General features: G+C 45.5%; 2 protein-coding genes across 2 annotated transcripts in view; one reads left to right on the plus strand and one right to left on the minus strand.

Annotated features, from left to right (window-relative positions):
- nbeal1 (neurobeachin-like 1) overlaps window positions 1-18,190 on the plus strand; it is a 503,417-nt gene extending 485,227 nt beyond the window's left edge. Inside the window, exons 55-56 of the transcript XR_011592710.1 lie at window positions 6,144-6,253; window positions 17,931-18,190. The gene's annotated coding sequence lies outside the window, so the exon portion shown is untranslated. The remainder of the gene's footprint in view (window positions 1-6,143; window positions 6,254-17,930) is intronic.
- Window positions 1-22,514, minus strand: part of LOC139255041 (alpha-aspartyl dipeptidase) — an 84,310-nt gene that overhangs the window by 12,863 nt on the left and 48,933 nt on the right. The window contains 3 exon segments of the mRNA XM_070873860.1: window positions 3,996-4,145; window positions 4,147-4,173; window positions 6,154-6,233. Coding sequence (XP_070729961.1) covers window positions 3,996-4,145; window positions 4,147-4,173; window positions 6,154-6,233 — 257 coding nt within the window.

Genomic DNA, 22,514 nt, shown 5'->3' on the forward strand with positions numbered 1-22,514 from the left:
AAAACATGGACAAAAGAGTTGAATTCCAGAGGTGAGTTGAGAGTGACTGCCCTTGAAATCAAGGCAGCATTTGACCAATGGCTGGAGATATACCTAGCACAAAGGAAGAGGGTTGTGGTTGTTGAAGGTGAATCATCTCAGCCAAAGAACTTCACTGCAGGAGTTCCTCAGGGCAGTGTCCCAGGCCCAAACATCTTCAGTTGTTTCATCAACGACCTTCCCTCCATAAGGACAGAAGTGGGGACGTTTGCTGATGACTGCACAGTATTCAGTGCCAATCATAACTCCTCAGATAATGAAGTAGTCCATGCCTGCATGTAACAAGACCTAGACAACATTCAGGCTTGGGCTGATAAGTGGCAAGTTACATTCATGCCACACAAGGGCCAGGGAATGACTATTTCCAAGAAGCGAAAGTCTAACCACCGTCACTTGACATTCAATGGCATAACCATCACCGAATCCCCTACCATCAACATCCAATGGGTCACCATTGACCAGAAACTTAACTGGACCTGCCACATAAACAAATGGCTACAAGAGCAGGTCAGATGCCGGGTATGCTGCAGTGTGTGTCTCACAAAAGCTTTTCCACCATCTACCAGGCACAAGTCAGGAGTGTGATGGAATACTTGCCACTTGCCTGGCTGAGTGCAGCTCCAACAATACTCAAGAAACTCAACACTATCCAGGCTGCTTGATTGGCACCCCATCCACAACCTTAAACATTCACTCCCTCCACCATTGGTGCACCGTGGCCGCAGTGTGTACCATCTACAAGATGCACCGCAGCAATTCGCCAAGGCTTCTTCGACAACACCTCACAAATCCGCGAACTCTACCACCTAGAAGGACAACGGCAACAGGCGCATGGGAACATCACCATCTCCGAGTTCCTCTCCAAGTTAGACACCATCCTGACTTGGAAACATATCGCCTTTCCTTCATCGTTGCAGGGTCAAAATCCTGGAACTTCCTCCGTAACAGCACTGTGGCAGTATCTTCACCACATGGACTGCAGCGGTTCAAGAACACGGCTCACCTTCTCAAGGGCAATTAGGGATGGGCAATAAATGCTGGCATTGCCACATTCCAGGAATGATTTCTTTTTAAACTGACCCGTTAAGTGCATAATTTTCAAATGGACTCTGGTCAGCTATTTTATTTGCAGCTCAGTCTGCAGAAAGTAAGCTGTACAGCACAAGTTGCTGGTGATTATTTTCACCAAGAACAGATGAGCTGGAAATGATAAAAAGTAAGACGACACCTTACAACAGTTCACTAACATCAGTGTCAGTAGGACCAATCTGATTATAGCCCTACTTTCTCAAATATTTGCAACGCAAGAAATATTTTGCATTTGAAACAGAAACATAGAAAATAGGTGCAGGAGTAGGCCATTCGGCCCTTCAAGCCTGCACCACCATTCAATAAGATTATGGCTGATCATTCCCTTAGCACCCCTTTCCTGCTTTCTCTCCATACCCCTTGATCCCTTTAGCAGTAAGGGCCATATCTAACTCAATCTTGAATATTAGGGATGCATGCAATAAAGGTACAGCAGTTATCATGGGCAACTTAAATCTACATATAGATTGGGCTAACCAAACTGGCAGCAATAAGGTGGAGGAGGATTACCTGGAGCGGATTCGGGATGGTTTTCTAGACCAATATGTCGAGGAACCAACTAGAGGGCTGGCCATCCTAGATTGGGTGATGTGGAATGAGAAAGGACTAAATAGCAATCTTGTGTGAGACCCCTTGGGGAAGAGTAACCATAATACAGTAGAATTTTTTATTAAGATGGAGAGTGACACAGTTAATTCAGAGACTAGGGTCCTGAACTTAAGGAAAGGTAACTTTGATTGTATGAGGCGTGAATTGGCTGGAATAGACTGGCAAATGATACTTGGCGGGGGGGGAGGGGGGTGGGGGGTTGACGGTGTATAGGCAATGGCAAACATTTAAAGATCACATAGATAAACTTCAACAATTGTACATCCCTGTTTGGAGTAAAAATAAAAATAAAATAAGGTGGCTCAACCATGGCTAACAAGGGAAATTAAGGATAGAAACATAGAAACATAGAAACATAGAAAATAGGTGCAGGAGTAGGCCATTCGGCCCTTCTAGCCTGCACCGCCATTCAATGAGTTCATGGCTGAACATTCAACTTCAGTACCCCATTCCTGCTTTCTCGCCATACCCCTTGATCCCCCTAGCAGTAAGGACCTCATCTAACTCCTTTTTGAATATATTTAGTGAATTGGCCTCAACAACTTTCTGTGTCAACCCTTTAAGTATCATTTGCCATCCTATGATAGGTTTCCAATTGTAAAAGGATCTGGATTCTCCTCCCACCCCCGCACCATTCCTTGACCACCTCCTCTTCCTCAACTATATGCTGCTCCTTGGCAACTTCATCTGAAAACATGGGGTCAACTTCCACATGTGCTCTGATGACACCCAGCTCTACCTCTGAATCACCCATCTCTAGTCTTCCACTCCCTCTGTGTTGTCAGATTACTTATCCGACATCCAATCCTGGACAAGCTGCAATTTCCTATAGTTAAACCATGGGAAGACTGATTCCATTGTCTTTTGGCCTCTACCACAAGCCCCATACCTTTGCCATTGATTCCACCCCCCTCCCGGTTACTGTCTCAGGTTGAACCCGATTGTTCGCAACCTGAGCATCTTATTTGACCCTGAGCTGAGCTTCCGATCCCGTATTCTCTCCATCACAAAGACAACTGACTACCACCTTCATAACATTGCCTGTCTTTGTCCTTGTCTCAGCCCATCTGCTGCTGAAATACTCATACACAGCTTTGTCACATCCAGACTTGAGTAGTCCAGTGTTCTCCTGGCTGGCTTCCCATCCTCCATTTTCATAGAATCAAAGAAAATTACGACGGAGAAGGAGGCTATTCGGCCCATCATGTCTATGCCAGTCGAAAAAAAGTTACCTAGCCTAATCCCACCGTCCAGCGCTAGATCCGTAGTTCTGTAGGTTACGGCTCTTTAAGTGCACATCCAAGTACCTTTTAAATGTGGTGAGGCTTTCTGCCTCAACCACCTTTTCAGGCAGTGAGTTCCAGACTCCCACCACCCTCTAATCTTCCACCAACTACTTTAACTCTATGCCCCCTGTTTATTGACCCCTCTGCTAAGGGAAATAGGTCCTTCCTATCCTCTCTATCTAGGCCCCTTATAATTTTATACACCTCAATTGAATCTCCACTCAACCTCCTCTGTTCCAAGGAAAACAACCCCAGCCTATCCAATCTTTCCTCATAGCTAAAGTTTTCCACTCCTGGTAACATCCTCGTAAATCTCCTCTGTACCCTTTCTGTGAACTTCAGCCCATCCAAAGATTTGCTACTCATACCGTCCCACACCAACTCCTGCTCATCGCTCACCTCTGTACTCACTAACTTACATTGGTTCCCAGTCCACAGCGCCTCGACTTTAAAATTCTCTTCCTTGTGTTCAATCCCTCAATGGTCTTTCCCCTCCCTATCTCTGTAACCTCCTTCAGCCTTACCACCCCCCCCCCCAGAACTCTGCATTCCTCCAACTCTAGGATCTTGTGCATTCCCCACCCCCTCCACTTTGCCTCATCATTGGCGGTTATGTCTTTAGCCATCTAGGAATTTCCTCCCTAAAACTCTGTCTGTCCACCTCCAACTCCTCCTTTAAGACCCTACTTCAAAACCCACATCTTTGACCAAACTTTTGGTAACACCCTTTTAATAGCTCCTTCTTTAGCTCAGTATCAATTTTTTGACTGATTACACCTCTGTGAAGCACCTTGGAATGTTTCTCTGTATGAAAGGGAGTACATAAATGCTAGCTGTTGTTTGCAATGTATAACAGAGATATTACGGGGGTCACTGTGTTTGCCCAGATACAGGATTTCCAAGTGTTTCTGAACACATGAGCTCGACACCATCTTGCATCACTTAAGTTGGTGTCAATGCATTATCACATACCCCCATGTGTTCATTATTGGGATCTGCGTCCAGGTAGTGAAGGTTTATGTTGAATGGAATCAATCCAATGGCTTTGAATGAAGGTGGAAAGACAATTGGCATGTCATTGGTAGTGCTTATGTTGGCAGTGCCCAGGTTTGTTCCAGCACTTACTTGATCCTATGTAAGGAATGCCATCCTGCAATGTAAACTGTAAATCGTTAATCTCTGATTGAAAACGGCATCTAGTCTTAAATTAATTGCAAAACAAAACATCCACCATCAGAGACTGCCACCGTACTTAAGTTGCATCTTACCCTCGGACAAAACTGACCCACTGATGGTTTGAGTTAGAGGCATGACTAACTGCACTTATAAGACATCGGGCTCTGACGGGACAGTGTGTAGAAACTGGTGTGGAGTGGGGGGAGATGTCTGACGCTGAAGTTCAAAGAAGCATTTTCTGAATAGGCAAGGACTATTAGGCTGCATTCAAAGCAACCGACTGTTGCAATCATGTTCTATTTGATCCTGAGCTGAACTTCCAACCCCATATCCTCTCCATTGCCAAGTCTGCCCACATCCACCTCTGTAATATTGACTGTCCCTGCCCCTGCCTAAGTTCATCTGGTACTGCAACCCTCATCCATGCCTTTGTTACCCTCAGACTTGACACTTCCAACGCTCTTCTGGACAGCTTCCTACCCTCCATAAACTTGAGCTCATCCAAAAGTCTTCTGCCTGTATCCTAATTCGCACTAAGTCCCGTTTACCCATCACCCCTGTGGTCGCTGACTCCTGGACCAGCAATGCCTTGTTTTTTAAAAATTCTCATCCTTGTTTTAAAATCCCTCTATGGCCTCGTCCCTCCCTTTCTCTGTAAGCTCCTCCAGCCCAACAACCCTCCGAGATCTCTGCGCTTCTCTAATTCTGGCCTCTTGCATATTCCCGATTTTCATTGCTTCACCATTGACGACCGTGCTTTCAGCTGCCTAGGCCTTAAATTCTGGAATTCCCTCCCTAATCTGCTCCACGCTTCTCTCCTTTAAGATGCTCTTTAAAACCTACTTCTTTGACCATGCTTTTGGTCACCTGACATATCTTTTTATGTGACTTGGTGTCAAATTTTTCCTGATAATGCTCCTATGAAGTGCCTTGGGAAGTTTTGTATCACTTTAGAGGAGCTGTATAAATGGAAGTGTTGTTGTTGAGCTGGAGATGAGGAGCTCTTAACAGGGGTCACAACCACACAGTCTCTCTGGATGGGGGAAAGGGGGCCTTCCAACACCACAGAGCCATTACTGTTCTTTGGCAGTGTAGTCATTTGCCACACAAGGGGAAACTCCATTGAAAATCCAGTAATGAGTTTTCACACTAGCTGGCCACAATACATCAGTGGGGCTATGACTAGGGTCAAGCTCAGAAAAATCAGCAATCGATGTGTGCGTTTGAAAAAAACAGCCAAACTGCACTTTACTTAAATAAACATAATTACTATATTGTCCTCGGGTTCACTGATTCGTAGTTATTTCATGCACCTTGCTACAAAGCCACCGAATGGCTTTGGTGTGGAACTGGGTGCACATGCACAAGACCGGGCTTCAGTAACAGGTACCTGTACTGTGAAATCTAACCATGTGACATTTAACTAGTAAAGACACATCACAACACCACCTACTGGTACCACAGGTACTACTGAGACACCCTTAAATTGGAAAACCTCATGGGGAGGGGAGATAACCTACGGATTTTAATTTATAACTTGTCGATCTCGCATGGTGTTGCGCATGGGAGTCACGGCCAAATTTAGTCTTCAGGTGAAGTAGGGTTAGAGGCTGGGGAGAATTGAACCAGGGTGGGTAGATGTAATTCATTCCCCAATTTAATTATGTACATTCTGTTCTAATTTTGATTATGAATTCTCCTGTCCACATTTATAATGGAAACTATGTAGGTCAACTTGTTATGGTGTAATTAGACCCTCTTGCCTGTAGTTGCACAGCGGAGCCGCCAATGAGTGTGTGTGTGTGTGGGGTGGGGGGTTGGTTACAGCGTGAGCCGTTTACGCAGGTAGTTTCCATTTTAAATGTGGCCATGGGAATTTAGTGTGGAAAAAGTTGACAGGAAGTGTCTTCAGTCTTAAATTATAATACATAGCTCTTTTTTCAGAACATCATACCTGAAAGACTCTCCTGTGTAACTCTGAAACCAGATTGTTGTCATACAGAGATTTCAGGAGGCGAAAGGTGTTCCCACCACCTAGAACACCAAACATTTCAGTAAGTAAAATGTATTATGTGGAAAAATAATATACACAGCAATGCCTATCTAGGTTCAATATAACTGGACTCAAGCTGTTAAAAAGAAGCTAGATGAACATCTGATCATAAATGGGATTGAAGAACAATGGATATGGGGTGCTCACTAAATTGCCTGCGGACCAGATGTTGTCCTTGGTCCAATTCTATATTTCCCACATCTGATGCTGTCGCCTCTCCCAATCACAATGATATTAGGCTGCTGAACGGTCAAACAGCTGTTGGCCAATTTGCTGGCGCTACCATTGGCTGCGTGGCCAACAGAATTGGTTTGCATTTATTGAATGAAACGTTGTGAAGAATAGTACATGGTCTGAAAAATAGATACATTAATAAATGTGTAGCCCCGCACTCAATGCACCTAAATAAGTAGGGAGATTTATCTTGAATTCCCAATCATTAAGAATAGAAACAGAAATATACTACTTTTAAAAGATTCAACTCATTTGCATCTTTCTTCAAGTATCTCTGCAACAATACTGCTTCAATGTATTGTACACTGAAATAGTCATACTGATGCAGGCTGTAAAATACACCACAGTACACATGCAGCATTTTGGGTATTAGAGTCACAAGTGTAATTGTTATCTCTCTTCAGCTGAGAGATGGATAGCTCAGGGAAGCATATCAACTTGAACCCCGGGCTTTGCTTTTACAGAGAGTTAGAGACCTTTAAGTAAAAGTATTAATGAGGGTACTCCGGAAAACTATTCATAGGTTTAATCATGTTAGTGTGAAATATGTATTTTCTAAAGTCCTTATTGTTTGGGAAAACCTTATTTTCAACATGGTTTTAGCTGTGTGTAGTCAACAGGCTGAAGAAAAGGAAGGAGCCAGAAATTTAAAAAATATATTTTGAGCGATTTGGCTCCATTTTTGCTTTTTTTCCCTCCCTCATTATAGATATAGTTTTGACCAATACAGACTTAGCTGCAGGGAATTTGCACATGAAAATGCAATGCTGAAGTGAGAAAAAGATAAGCTGACATATAACATTCAATATTTAACTGGCCGATTGTCCATGGTGATGGTTGTAAGTCATCCGATGCACCGTTTTGAGGACATGTTATACCATGTAATGTACAATTTATTATTATTCCAAAATAAAAGAAATTACGACATAACTTATAGAATCATAGAACAATACAGCACAGAACATAAATAGGAGCAGGAGTAGGCCATTTGGCCCCTCAAGCCTGCTCCGCCATTCAATACGATCATGGCTGATCTGATCTTGGCTTCAATTCCACTTCCCTGCCCGCTCCCCATAACCCTTGACTCCTTTATTGTCCAAAAATCTGTCTATCTCCACTTTAAATATATTCAATGACCCAGCCTCCACAGCTTTCTGGGGTAGAGAATTCCAAAGATTCACGACCCTCTGTGAGAAGAAATTCTTCCTCATTTCCCTTTTAAATGGGTGACCCCTTATTCTGAAACTATACCCCCTAGTTCTAGATTCCCCCATGAGGTAAAACATCCTCTCTACATCTACCCTGTCAAGCCCCCTCAGAATCTTATATGTTTCAATAAGATCCCCTCTCATTCTTCTAAACGCCAATGAGTATAGGCCCATCCTGCTCAACCTTTCTTCATAAGACAACCCCTTCATCTCAGGAATCAACTTCATGAACCTTCTCTGAACTACAAGTATATCCCTCTTTAAATAAGATTAAAACTGTACACGGTACTCCAGGTGTGGTCTCACCAATGCTCTGTACAGTTGTAGCAGGACTTCCCTACTTTTATACTCCACCCCCCTTGCAATAAAGGCCAACATTCCATTTACCTTCCTAATTACTTGCTGTACCTGCATGCTAACTTTTTGTGCTTTATGTACAAGGACCCCCAGATCCCTTTGTACCGCAGCATTTTGTAATCTCTCCCCATTTAAATAAAAATTTGCTTTTTAATTTTTCCTACCAAAGTGCATAACCTCACATTTTTCCATATTATACTCCATCTGCCAAATTTCTGCCCACTCACTTAGCCTGTCTATATCCCTTTGCAGATTCTTTGCATCCTCCTCACAATTTGCTTTCCCACCTATCTTTGTATCATCAGCAAATTTGGCTATTTTACACTTGGTCCCTTCATCCAAGTCATTAATATAGATTGTAATTAGTTGAGGTCCCAGCACTGATCCCTGTGGCACCCCACTAGTTACAGTTTGCCAACCAGAAAATAACCCATTTATCCCGACTCCGTTTTCTGTTAGTCAGCCAACCCTCTATCCATACTAATATATTACCCCCAACCAAGTGAGCTTTTATCTTGTGCAGTAACCTTTTACATGGCACCTTATCGAATGCCTTCCAGAAATCCAAATACACCACATCCACTGGTTCCCCTTTATCCACCCTGCTTGTTACATCCTCAAAGAACTTCAGCAAATTTGTAAAACATGATTTCCCTTTCATAAAACCATGCTGACTCTGCTTGACTGCATTATGATTTTTAAATGTCCTGCTACTACTTCATTAATAATGGAATCCAACATTTTCCCAATGACAGATGTTAAGCTAACTGGTCTATAGTTTCCTGCTTTCTGTCTCCCTCCTTTCTTAAATAGGGGCGTTACATTTGCGGTTTTCCAAGCTGCTGGGTCCTCTCCAGTATCCAGGGAATTTTGGTAGATTGCAACCAATGCATCCACTATCTCTGCAGCCACTTCTTTTAAGACCCTAGAATGCAGGCCATCAGGTCCATGGGACTTCTCCACCTTTAGTCCCATTAGTTTGCCTAATACTTTTTCTCTAGTGAAGTGATTGTTTTAAGTTCTTCCCTCCCAATAACCCCTTGATTATCACTTTTTGGGATGCTTTTAGTGTCTTGTACCATGAAGATCGATACAAAATATTTGTTCAAAGTCTCTGCCATTTCCCTGTTTCCCATTATTAATTTCCTAATCTCATCCTCTAAGGGACCAATGTTTATTTTAGTTACTCTTCCTTTTTATATACCTGTATAAGCTCTTACTGTCATATTCTTGCTAGTTTACTCTCAGAAATTATCTCTCTCATTATTTTTTTTAGTCGTCCTTTGCTGGTTTCTAAAAATTTTCCAATCCAATGGCCATCCACTATTCTTCACAACATTGTATGCTTTTGTTTTCATCCTTTACTTCCTTAGTAAGCCACGGATGGTTCTTCCTTCTCTTAAACTTTTTCTTTCTCACTGGACTATATCTTTGCTGAGAGTTATGAAATATCTCCTTAAATGTTTGCCATTGCTTATCTACTGTCTGACACTTTAATCTATTTTTCCAGTCTTCTTTAGCCAACTCTGCCTTCATACCTTTGTAATTGCCATTATTTCAGTTCTGGACATTCGTTTGAGACCTCGCTTTCTTACCCTCAAACTGAATTTGAAATTCTACCATGCTATGACCGCTCTTCCCAAGAGGATCCTTTACTATGAGATCATTAATTAATCCAGACTCCTCATACATTACCAGATCTAAAATAGTCTGCTCCCTGATAGGCTCCACAACATATTGTTCTAAGAAACCATCCCGAATACACTCTATGAACTCTTCCTCAAGGCTACCTTTGCCAGTTTGATTTGTCCAATCAATATGAAGATTAAAATAGCCCAGGATTATTGCAGTACCTTTCTTGCAAGCCTCCATTATTTCTTGATTTATATCTGTCCTACAGTGTGGCGACTGTTAGGGAGGTCTATAGACTACTCCTATCAGTGACTTCTTTCCCTTACCAATTCTTATCTCCACCCAAACTGAATCTACATTTGATCTTCTGAGCCAATATCATTTCTCAGTACTGCACTGATCTCATTCTTCATTAACAATGCTACCCTACCTCCTTTTCCTTTCTGCCTATCCTACGGCAAATACCCCTGAATATTCAGTTTCGAGCAACCATGTCTTTGTAATAGCTATCAGATCATACCTATTTATTTCTATTTGTGCCATCAACTCATCTATCTTGTTACGAATGCTGCGTGCATTCAGATAAAGAGCTTTTAATTTTGTGTTTTTACCACTTTTCCCTACTCTGACCCCACTTTCCGATGCACTCTTATGTTTATACGCTCTGTCCCTTCCTGTCGCACTCTGGTTATGATTACACCTATCGCTACCCTGCACTATTGCCTTCTCCTTTCTCTTTGACTTTTGAAGTTTCCGCTCAGCTGATTCCTACCCCCTCTATTTAGTTTAAAGCCCTATTTACAGCTCCAGTTATCCAATTCGCCAGGACTCTGGTCCCAGCCTGGTTTAAGCGAAGCCCATCCAATGCAACAGCTTCCTCTTATCCCAGTACTGGTGCCAGTGCCCCATGAATCAAAACCTATTTCTCCCACACCAATCTTTGAGCTATGCGTTCATCTCTCTGATCTTATTTACCCTATGCAAATTTGCTCGTGGCTCGGGTAGTAATCCAGAGATTATTAACTTTGTGGTTCTGCTTTTTAATTTAACCCCGAGCTGCTTATGCTCACTCAACAGAACCTCTTTCTTTGTCCTACCCATGTCATTGGTATCTACGTGGACCACGACAGCTGGATCTTTCCCCTCCGATTCCAAGCTCCTCTCCAGCCCAGAGGAGATGTCCTTAACCCTGGCACCGAGCAGCCAATGCAGCCTTTGGGATTCACGCTCTCGGCTGCAGAGAACAGTACCTATCCCCCGAACGATACTGTTCCCTACCACTACCTCATTTCTTTTTGCTCCCCCACTTGAATGGTTCCCTATACCACGGTACTGTGGTCAATTAGCTCGTCCTCCTTGCAGTTCCTGCCCTCATCCACAATGGTAGTAAGAACCTCATTCCTGTTGGACAAGAGCAAGGGCTGAGGCTCCTCCATCACTACATCCTGGATCCTTATACCTAACTCACTCATAGTTACACCCTCCTGACCACGGACCAAATTTGAATTATTTAAGCTAAGGGGTGTGACTAGCTGGTGGACACAGCGTCCATGTAATGTATGTACATAAGGTCTGCCCACCACCAGGGGGCACTACCATCGGAGGTCCTAGGGTCATAGGTACACTCGTGCTGGGCCCGGTATATAACCTGAACTTCACCTTTGTACCTTCACTTCTGGAAGCCATTAAAGACTGACCAGGTTACACCTAGTCACTGGCTCACAGTACGGAGGTCATTGTATTATTTCATACAGCACAACTGGCGACGAGGCAAATATGAACCCACGCAAATATGGCGAGCACTGCACGATCGAGTACTGTTGGAATTCTCGCGAGATTCAATGAGGGAGAGAATTGGGGAGATTTCACGGATCGTCTTGACCAGTATTTCGTGGCAAACGACCTAAACAAAGACGAGGATGCAGAGAAGCGCAGGGCAGTTCTTCTCACCGTCTGTGGCCCCACGATCTCTGCACTCATCAAGAATCTGCTCTCACCCACTTTTCCTACAGAAAAGGATTACAAAGAACTCTGTGCTCTAGATCGGGAACACCTTAAACCCACGGAAGGAATCCTTATATCCAGATATCGCTTTTATACGCACGTTCGTCCAGAAGGCCAAGACATAGGGGCATTTATTGATGACCTGAGAAGTCTTGCAGGATCTTGCAAATTTTGGCCTGCATTGGAAGACATGCCAAGAAAGGCAAGGCGAGATTTGTACGGGAGTTACATAGTACGCATCCCGGTATTGTCATGATGAAGGCCATCGCCAGGTCCCATGTTTGGTGGCCTGGCATTGACTCAGACTTAGAGTCATGCGTGCATCAGTGCAGCACTTGTATGCAGTTAAGCAATGCCCCAAAGGAAGCTCCACTCAGTCTGTGGTCATGGCCATCCAAACCGTGGTCTAGAATTCACATTGACTTTGCGGGCCCCTTCCTCGGTAGAAACCACCAGCACTTCTACTGCCAATGAAACACCACCTACTCACCCAAGATGGAAACGACCCGCCAAGGGTCAACCAGATAGAGCTAAGCCCAGAGCACAGTCAATGCATGAAGGCGATTTGCACTAATGCTTGGGGGAGAGTGATGTCATGTTTCCTACATGGTTACTGTTATGTATCTGGACTTGTGTATATACTCTGTATAGCCACCAGAGGGCTCATTCCCTAGAGTCCCAAGGGATCTCATAATCCCTTGGGAGCACAGGTATTTAAGAGTGCTTCACAGGTTGGAGAGGCACTCTGGAGACCTGCAATAAAAGACGAAGGTCACACTTTACTTTGAGCTCACAGTATTCAGTCTGACTCCTTCTCCATACACTACAGTTACTGCTTGTACTATTACAAGGTGTGCCACCAGAGGGCACCGCAGTGGGAGACTTGTAGGTTACCTGTACAGGTGTGCCAGACCTAGTATAAAAGGCAGGCCACCAGGTGTGATCCTCACTCTGGAGTTATCAATAAAGGACTAAGTTCACTACAGTTCAAGTACAACACTCCATTCTCTTCCTGCCCCCCCCCCACCCCCATATAGATTATGCTGGTAGCTCATTACATTCATATACATTCAAGTCCAGAAAAAAAAAAATTGCATTTACATCATTATATTTGTGGTACAATTGTGAGGCAAGTACATTTGACTGGTGAGGTATATACTTGGAGTCAGTGCTGGGGTCAGCACCGGTGCGTGAGGACAAACTAGTAGCAGGACTGCTGGATGGTGTCCAGGTAGTCTGGTGATGGCGCGGTGCCCGGTGCTGGCAGTCGTAACCCGGTTGGCTCAAGTTGCCTGCTCTTGGGGCCTTTGCCGTGGTTCCTAGCGTCGGGCAGGTTCATAGTTGCCTGTGACCTCCCTGTCCTTTCCTTGCGTCCCGGGTCGCTGCTGCTCCCTGAGGAGCAGTTGTCTGGCAGTGCACAGGGAACTGCTGACTCACTTGCCTGGGCGTTATTTGGTTTGGGATCCTGGATGACCCGGTCCCATTTGGGAGAACCGTTGCGGGTGACCCTTCATTCCCGGGTGTAGCCTTGGTGGCGATAGGGTCTGGGGGCTGCGCCTAAGCGCGGTTTGCTCTTTCAAGCTCGTGGCGGTTGGTGCCTGAGAGGTGGAGACGATCAGGGGCAGAGTATCGATACTGGTGCCGTTGCCCTCCTGAGATCGCTTGCTCTGCAGCTTGTATGTATTGCCTGCTTGTGGCCACACTCCATGGTATATAACTCTGGTCCCGGGGACACAGACTACTACATTGGGTAGCTGGCTGGGCCTGTGTGCTCCCGATGGGTGTCTGCCCGCTGCATTGACTGTATGCAATTGAAATCCTACATCGCACACGTTTCATTACTCATAGTAAATAACCTATAGCTCCGATCGCGATCGCACGACTTTACCGTGCTTACTGCATGTACACAACTCTGATCATCAATTACACATTTTACATCTAACTCACAGTTACTCTTACATTGATTGAGAATGTGGAACTGTCCATTTAAATGTGGTGGGTTGCAGGCCTCCTTTAAGAGAGCCTTGCTATCTTTACCCCAATCCTCTTTTCCGTCTGGTTCCACGTGTTACTCCATCAGCGCTGCACCTCGTGGTCTGGCCGCCACCATCTTTTCCTTCAGCGCATCACCTCGTGGTTTGGGCGCCATCTTTCCTCCATCCACGATGTCGACTGCGGTGATCCTCTTCTCCCCGGGTTCTGCCACCGAAGCTGGGAAAGTTGCCTTTGGATCTGATTTTCTTCCTCCGGAATCCTACCACTGGAGCCTGGAAGGTGCGTTTGGGTCATCTCAGCTGGATCATCTTCACGCAGTTGTGCTGGGCGGTCTGTGCCTCGGGTGCTGTGCTGGTCTGCTCTCTGGTGCCGGCTCTACCCTCAGGTGAGGGCTTGCTTTGCCTCTGAGTGCGGAGGACATCGATCGCTGGAGGGATGAAATCTTCCCAGCTCCAATGGATCTTCTCCATCCGAGTAGAATTGGTCCATCACCTGCAACAATCCACAGAGGTAACTTGTGCACCGCGCCATCATGGAGTACCTTTACATCCGCATTACCCAATGACTGGATAAGTTCATCGGTGTAGGTGCGCAGCTTTGCCTGAACCGGGACCAACTTGGGTCGTTCAGCTTGATTGTCCCATAGTCTCTCGAAGGCTTCTTGATTCATTACTGACTGGCTCGCCCATGTGTCCACTTCCATGAAGACTGGAACGTCATTTATCTCGACTTCCATCCTCAACAGGGAACATTCGGTGGTGCAGGTAAACATGCTATATACCTCATCGTGGGGCTGAGCTGCCTCTCTGACTATCGTTTCATAATCCACACTGGATTCATGGCCAACTTTAGACTCTTATCAACACAGTGAGTCATATTTCTTTTACACATTCGCTGGAGGTGGTCCTTTGTGCTGCAGCCTTTACACACATAGTCTTTAAAGTGGCACTGGTGAGCCCTGTGATTCCCTCCGCAACGCCAGCATGGAGATACTCGGTTAGCCCCCCTCAGCAGACTCTGAGTTAAGGGACTCGGGGGCCTGTTCTCTCTTCCCAGAGAAGGTTCACGTTCTACAGTCCAGCCTCTAAAAGACGCCAGTCTGTGTACAGTACTTGCTGGGTTTGAGTCCTGAGGATGGGTCATCTGCTTAGAGCCGCAGGTCGAGGTCATGAATGCCTGGCTCACAGAGATGGCCTTCTGCAGTGGTGTCCGCAGACAGTAGCTTATGAAGAAGGCCCCCATGGCCGATTCCAATGACAAAGATATCCCGCAGTGCTTCGGTGAGGTGGTCGCCGAAATCACACGGTGCGGCCAGCCTCCTGAGGTCTGCAGCATATTTCGCGATTTCCTGGTCTTCGGGCCGTCGGTGGGTGTAAAACCGGTGTCTGGCTGTGAGGATGCTCTCCTTGGGCTTGAGTTGTTCTTGGATCAGCATTACAAGCTCCTCGTACGTCTCGGTCGTTGTCTTCGCTGGTGCCAGCAAGTCCTTGACGAGGCCCATAGACAGTGGGCCCACAACTGGTTAGCAGGATAACTCTGCGCTTATCAGCCAGTGTGGCCGGATTGTCCTCTGCCAGGTCGTTTGCTGTGAAGAAATGGTCGAGCCTCTCCACAAAGGCGTCCCAATCATCACCATCGGCGAACTGCTGCGGAATATCAAAGGGAAGAAAACGCTAGTGGGAGTTGTGTACAGACCACCAAACAGTAGTATTGAGGTTGGGGACAGCATCAAACAAGAAATTAGGGATGTGTGCAACAAAAGAACAGCAGTTATCATGGGCGACTTTAATCTATATATAGATTGGGCGAACCAAACTGGTAGCAATACGGTGGAGGAGGATTTCCTGGAGTGTATTAGGGATGGTTTTCTAAACCAATATTTCGAGGAACCAAGTAGAGGGCTGGATGATATGTATGAGAAAGGACTAATTAGCAATCTTGTTGCGAGGCCCCTTGGGGAAGAGTGACAATAATATGGTAGAATTCTTTATTAAGATGGAGAGTGACACAGTTAATTCAGAGACTAGGGTCCTAAACTTAAGGAAAGGTAACTTCGATGGTATGAGACATGAATTGGCTAGAATAGACTGGCGAATGATACTTAAAGGGTTGACGGTGGATAGGCAATAGCAAACATTTAAAGATAACATGGATGAACTTCAACAATTGTACATCCCTGTCTGGAGTAAAAGCAAATCGGGGAAAGTGGTTCAACCATGGCTAACACAGGAAATTAGGGACAGTGTTAAATCCAAGGAAGAGGCATATAAATTGGCCATAAAAAGCAGCAAACCTGAGGACTTGGAGAAATGTAGAATTCAGCAGAGGAGGACAAAGGGTTTAATTAGGAGGGGGAAAGTAGAGTATGAGAGGAAGCTTACTGGGAACATAAAAACTGACTGCAAAAGCTTCTATAGATATGTGAAGAGAAAAAGATTAGTGAAGACAAACATTGGTCCCTTGCAGTCAGAATCAGGTGAATTTATAAAGGGGAACAAAGAAATGGCAGACCAATTGAACAAATACTTTGGTTCTGTCTTCACGAAAGAAGACACATAACCTTCCGGAAATACTAGGGGACCGAGGCTCTAGCGAGAAGGAGGAACTGAAGGAAATCCTTATTAGTCAGGAAATTGTGTTAGAGAAATTGATGGGATTGAAGGCCGATAAAACTTCCGGGTTTGACAGTCTGCATCCCAGAGTACTTAAGGAAGTGGCCCTAGAAATAGTGGATGCATTGGTGACCATTTTCCAACAATCTATCGACTCTGGATCAGTTCCTATTAACTGGAGGGTAGCTAATGTAACACCACTTTTTAAAAAAGGAGGGAGAGAGAAAACGGGGAAGTATAGACCGGTTAGCCTGACATCCGTAGTGGGGAAAATGTTGGAATCAATTATTAAAGATGAAATAGCAGCACATTTGGAAAGCAGTGACAGGATCGGTCCAAGTCAGCATAGATTTATGAAAGGGAAATCATGCTTGACAAATCTTCTAGAATTTTTTGAGGATGTAACTAGTAGAGTGGACAAGGGAGAACCAGTGGATGTGGTGTATTTGGACTTTCAAAAGGTTTTTGACAAGGTCCCACACAAGAGATTAGTGCGCAAAATTAAAGCACATGGTATTGCGTGGATAGAGAACTGGTTGGCAGACACAAGCAGAGAGTAGGGATAAACAGGTACTTCGCACAATGGAAAGCAGTGACTAGTGGGGTGTTGCAGGGCTCAGTGCTGGGACCCCAGCTATTTACAATATACATCAATGATTTAGATGAAGGAATTGAGTGTAATATCTGCAAGTTTGCAGATGACACTAAGCTGGTTGGCGGTGTGAGCTGTGAGGAGGATGCTAAGAGGCTGCAGGGTGACTTGGACAGGTTAGGTGAGTGGGCAAATGCATGGCAGATGCAGTATAATGTGGATAAATTTGAGGTTATCCACTAGTGGCAAAAACATGAAGACAGAATATTATCTGAATGGCGGCAGATAAGGAAATGGGGAGGTGCAACGAAACCTGGGTGTCCTGGTACATCAGTCATTGAAAGTTGGCATGCAGGTACAGCAGGTGGTGAAGAAGGCAAATGGCATGTTGGCCTTCAAAGCTCGGGGATTTGTGTATAGGAGCAGGGAAGTCTTAACGCAGTTGTACAGGGTCTTGGTGAGGCCTCACCTGGAATATTGTGTTCAGTTTTGGTCTCCTAATCTGAGGAAGGACGTTCTTGCTATTGAGGGAGTGCAGCGAAGGTTCAGCAGACTGATTCCCAGGATGGCGGGATTGATGCATGAGGAGAGACTGGATCGACTGGGCCTGTATTCACTGGAGTTTAGAAGAATGAGAGGGGATCTCATAGAAACATATAAAATTTTGACGGGACTGGACAGGTTAGATGCAGGAAGACTGTTCCCGATGTTGGGGGAGTCCAGAACCAGGGGATACAGTCTAAGGATAACAGATAAGCCATTTAGGACCGAGATGAGGAGAAATTTCTTCAGTCAGAGAGTTGTTAACCTCTGGAATTCTCTACTGTAGAGAGCTGTTGATGCCAGTGCGTTAGATATATTCAAGACAGAGTTAGATATGGCCCTGACGGTTAAAGGGATCAAGCTATCAAGGGGTATGGAGGGAAAGCAGGAAAGGGGTACTGAGGTGAATGATCAGCCATGATCTTATTGAATGGTGATGCAGGCCAAAGGGCCGAATGGCCTACTCATGCACCTATTTTCTATGTTTCTCTGTTTCTATAGTTAAGCTCAAGAATGGGCAGATGTGCAGGAAACACATTGATCAAATCAAGCTAAGACACACTGATGAACCGGAACAGTTGGAAGAAGACACTGCGAGCTTAGACGACTAACCAACTCACGTCCAGCCATCAGAAGAATCCATTATGGTCAACGCCCAGCCCCACGTCGTGAGAGACTCGGAAAGCACTGGGATTGTAATGAGAAGGTCAACCAGGGAGCGATGGGCTCCGGACCGTCTGAACTTGTAATATGGAATTGTGCCAAGAACTGGGGGTGGGGAGGGGGGTTGGTGGGGGGAGAATGATGTAATGTATGTACAGGCAACTCTCGATTATCCGTACACAAAGACAGCTCCAAATAATTTAGAAAAATCGGCTTCAAAACACTGCTCATTTGTATTTGTTCATTTTCTCTCTCACACACTCTCTCACACATTCTCTCTCTCTCACACATTCTTTCTCACACACTCTTTCTCAGTCACTGTAAAAATCACCCTCCTCTGCCCTTGCTTTGCTGGTGTGTGTGTGTGTGCGCTGCTGCAGCCGCTGTCTCTCGCGGCCGCTGCTGACGTTGGGAACAGGGGCAGAGCCGGCACCGGGTTCCAAACACAGAACCTGTACATGCATGCTGGTAATGTCCATCTTTTGTTATTCTTTGTATTTATTCATTAAAGTTTTAACTTTAAAATGTAGACTCACCCTAACGGAAAAATCGTTTACCCAGAATAGCCCAATCCCTGAGGGACCCGGATAATCAAGAGTTGTCTGTACGTAAGGTCTGCCCACCACCAGGGGGCACTACCGTCGGAGGTCCTAGGGTCATAGGTACACTCGTGCTGGGCCCGGTATATAACCTGAATTTCACCTTTGTATCTTCACTTCTGGAAGTAATTAAAGACAAACCAGGTTACACCTAGTCACTGGCTCACAGTACGGAGTTCATTGTATCATTTCATACACTACAGTTCAGGTAACTCATCCCCTCCCTGATGTATCGTAGTGTTTGAAGCTCGGACTCCAGCTCATCAACTCTGAGCCGAAGTTCCTTGAGCCAACAACACTTACTGCAGATGTAGTCGCCATGGATCACACTGGTGCCCACCTGCTCCCACATGCTGCAGCTGCAACAAATCGCCTGCCCAGCCATCTCTAATGTATTTTATTGAAATAATTACGTTTTCAAGTTTTGAATGTTTTTACTTTTTAATCCCACTCTTAATTTAAACCAGTGCCCAAGTTTAGAAAAAAAGGGAGAAATACTGACCAAATAATCACTTACCTGCTTTCCTGTGACATCACACTTTGATTTCTTTTGACTTCTCTCCCCTCACAGGTCCATTGGTGCTGATCCCAGCTCGCCCTTTTATTCCCCGCTGCTGGCCTGGTCTCACGCTTTTTATCCCTGCTGTTGCAAGCCAATTCACTCAACATGCATTTGCCTGCTGTTGGAGGCCAATTTGCCCAACATGCATGTGCAGGCTCTTTGGTTGATCCTACACTCCCTTGCTCTTTCCCCAAATCCCTGTAACATTTTTTCCTTCAAGTATTTATCCAATTCCCTTTGAAAGTTGCTATTGAATCTACTCCCACCTCCCTTTCAGCCAGATCATGACTCGCTGTGTAAAAAGATGTTTCCTTATGTCGCCTCTTTTTTTTGCCAATCACCTTAAATCTGTGTCTGCTGGTTACTGACCCTTCTGCCACTGGAAACTGTTATGTCTTGAATAAAGAGTCAGACTAGATACTGCAAGCTCAATGTAAGGTGTGACCGTAGTCCTTCATTACAGATCTCAGAGTGCCTCTCCAGCCTGTGAGGCCTCCTTCTATACAGGTGCTCCCAAGGGATTGTGGGATCCCTTGGGACTCCAGGGGATAAGCCTTCTGGTGGTTAGACATGGTACTTACAGGTTTACATACATAACAACACGCCTCCCAAAGTCAAGAGTGTAACTATTTACAATGTGAGTCGATCTGGGGCCTTCCTTTCCCTAGTTGATTGTCTCGGTGCAAATGTTGGTGTTGGTGAGTCGTTTGTTGGGCCTTCGCTGGGCTGCTGTGCAGCTGGCCTTGTTGGGCTGCTGGGGGTGGTGAGTCTTGCTGGGCTGCTGCGGGTGATGGGTTCTGCTTCATGGTCAACTGCTGGGTCGGTTGCCACTTGTGTGTTTGTGGAGGGTCGAAAAAGGTAGAGCCTATTGTGGGTTGTTCTGAATAGTCCGTGAATCTGAGTTTGGTTTGGTCTAAGTGTTTCCTGCAGGTGAGTCCATTTGAGAGTTTGACCACAAACACCCTACACCCTCTTTTGCCAAAACAGTGCCAGCACGTCACTTGGGACCTTGTCCATAGTTCAACACAAATCAGGATAATTTATTTCAATTTCGCGTGACACATTTGTGCGATCATGATATGTCTTCTGTTAAAGCCGCCTGCTCTCTACCTGTTTGTGTAGATCAGGGTGGACTAATGAGAGCCTTGTCTTAAGTGCCCTTTTCATGAGCAGTTCAGCGGGAGGAACCCCAGTGAGCGAGTGATCTTGTGCGGTAACTAAGCAGGACTCGGGATAGGCGAGTTACCCTTCAGTTAACCTTTTCAAGCTCTGCTTGATTGTTTGAACTGCTCGTTCTGCCTGACCGTTGGACTAGTTTAAACGGGGCAGACGTGACATGTTTGATCCCATTGCGGATCATGAACTCCTTGAATTCGGCACTGGTAAAGCACGGCCCATTGTCACTTACAAGGAAATCAGGCAGGCCATGCGTGACAATGGTGGCAGCGGACGTGCTTGCCGACCTTATCACCATTCCATCCATTTGGAGTATGCATCTACAACCACTAAAAACATTTTTCCCAAGAATGGGCCTACATAGTCAACATGGACCCTAGACCACGGTTTGGAGATCCAGGACCATAAACTCAAAAGCAAGAAATAAATCACACTGCAGTCAAAATGAAATGCTACGGTGCATGGTCCTCCAAAACAGATATAAACATAGTCATTAAAAATTTCAGTCTGTACAACTTGTAATCCCTGAGTGCAATGCTTAACTGTGAACATGTGTTACATTTGTGCATGAGGACTCTATAAGTCTGCATCGAAACCGGGCCACCGCACGTGGGATCTGGCTATTGCTTTCATCCTTACGATGCCTGGATGGGTGCTGTGGAGATCACTAATGAAGGTGTCCCTGCCTTTTTTTGGCACAACTACCTGATTACCCCATAGGAGGCAGTCTGCCAGTATAGACATTTCATCTTTGCGCCACTGGTACGGCTTTATTTCTTCCTGCATCTCTAACAGGACACAAGACCAACTCCCATGGCGCACGTAGTTTTTCACTAAGGACAGTAAGGGGTCCTGGCTCGTCTAGGTTCTAATCTGTCGGCCGGTAACAGGTGATGCTCACTCTCGAATGCTTCCATTACCATAACTAAATCTGTGGGCTGTGCCATCTCCACCCCTGTGGTGGGCAATGGCAGCCTACTGAGAGCATCGGCACAGTTTTCTGTGTCTGGCCTGTGGCGGACGGCGTAGTTGTATGCAGACAACATGAGCGCCCATCTCTGGATGTGGGCTGATGCATTCCTATTTATCCCCTTACTTTCAGAAAAGACGGATATAAGCAGATTATGGTCAGTTTCCAGTTCAAATTTGAACCCAAACAGATATTAATGCATTTTCTTTACCCCATAAACACACGCTAATGCTTCTTTTTCGATCAGACTGTAGGCCCTTTCAGCCTTAGACAAACTTCTGGATGCATAAGCAACCGGTTGCAATTTTCCAAATTCATTAGCTTATTGCAATACACACCCGACCCCGTACGACAACGCATCACATGTTTACATGGATCGTACAACACAAGCAACTTGTTTGAACATAACAGCTTCCTAGCTTTCTCAAAAGCATTTTCTTGGCTTTTACCCCATACCCATTCATCTCCTTTACGCAATAAAGAGTGCAGAGGTTAACAGTGTGCTAAGACCTGATAAGAAGTTACCAAAATAGTTCAGGAGTCCTAGAAACGACCGCAGCTCCGTCACGTTCTGTGGTCTCGGTGCGTTCTTGATTGCCTCCATCTTCGAATCGGTGGGCCTGATGCCGTCCGCCGCGATTCTTCTCCCCAGGAACTCCACTTCAGGCACCAGGAAAATGCACTTCGAGCGTTTTAACCTGAGCCCCACACGATTAAGCCGACTAAGAACCTCCTCCAGGTTCTGCAGGTGCTCCACGGTGTTCCGACCTGTAACCAAGATGTCGTCCTGGAAGACCACGGTGCGCGGGACCAACTTCAGCAAGCTTTCCATGTTCCTCTGGAATATCGACTCGGCCGATCGAATCCCAAACGGTCATCTGTTGTAAACGAAAAGACCTTTGTGCGTGTTGATGCAGGTGAGGCCTTTCGAAGATTCCTCCAGCTCCTGCGTCATGTAGGCCGAGGTCAAGCCCGGCTTCGTGAATGTTTTCCCTCCCGCCAGCGTCGCAAATAAGTCGTCTGCCTTTGGTAGCGGGTATTGATCCTGCAGTGAGAAACAATTGATGGTTACTTTGTAATCACCACAGATTCCGACGGTGCCGTCTCCCTTGAGG

This window comes from Pristiophorus japonicus, chromosome 3 (assembly GCF_044704955.1).
Source record: "Pristiophorus japonicus isolate sPriJap1 chromosome 3, sPriJap1.hap1, whole genome shotgun sequence".
In the NCBI taxonomy this organism is placed as follows: domain Eukaryota; kingdom Metazoa; phylum Chordata; class Chondrichthyes; family Pristiophoridae; genus Pristiophorus; species Pristiophorus japonicus.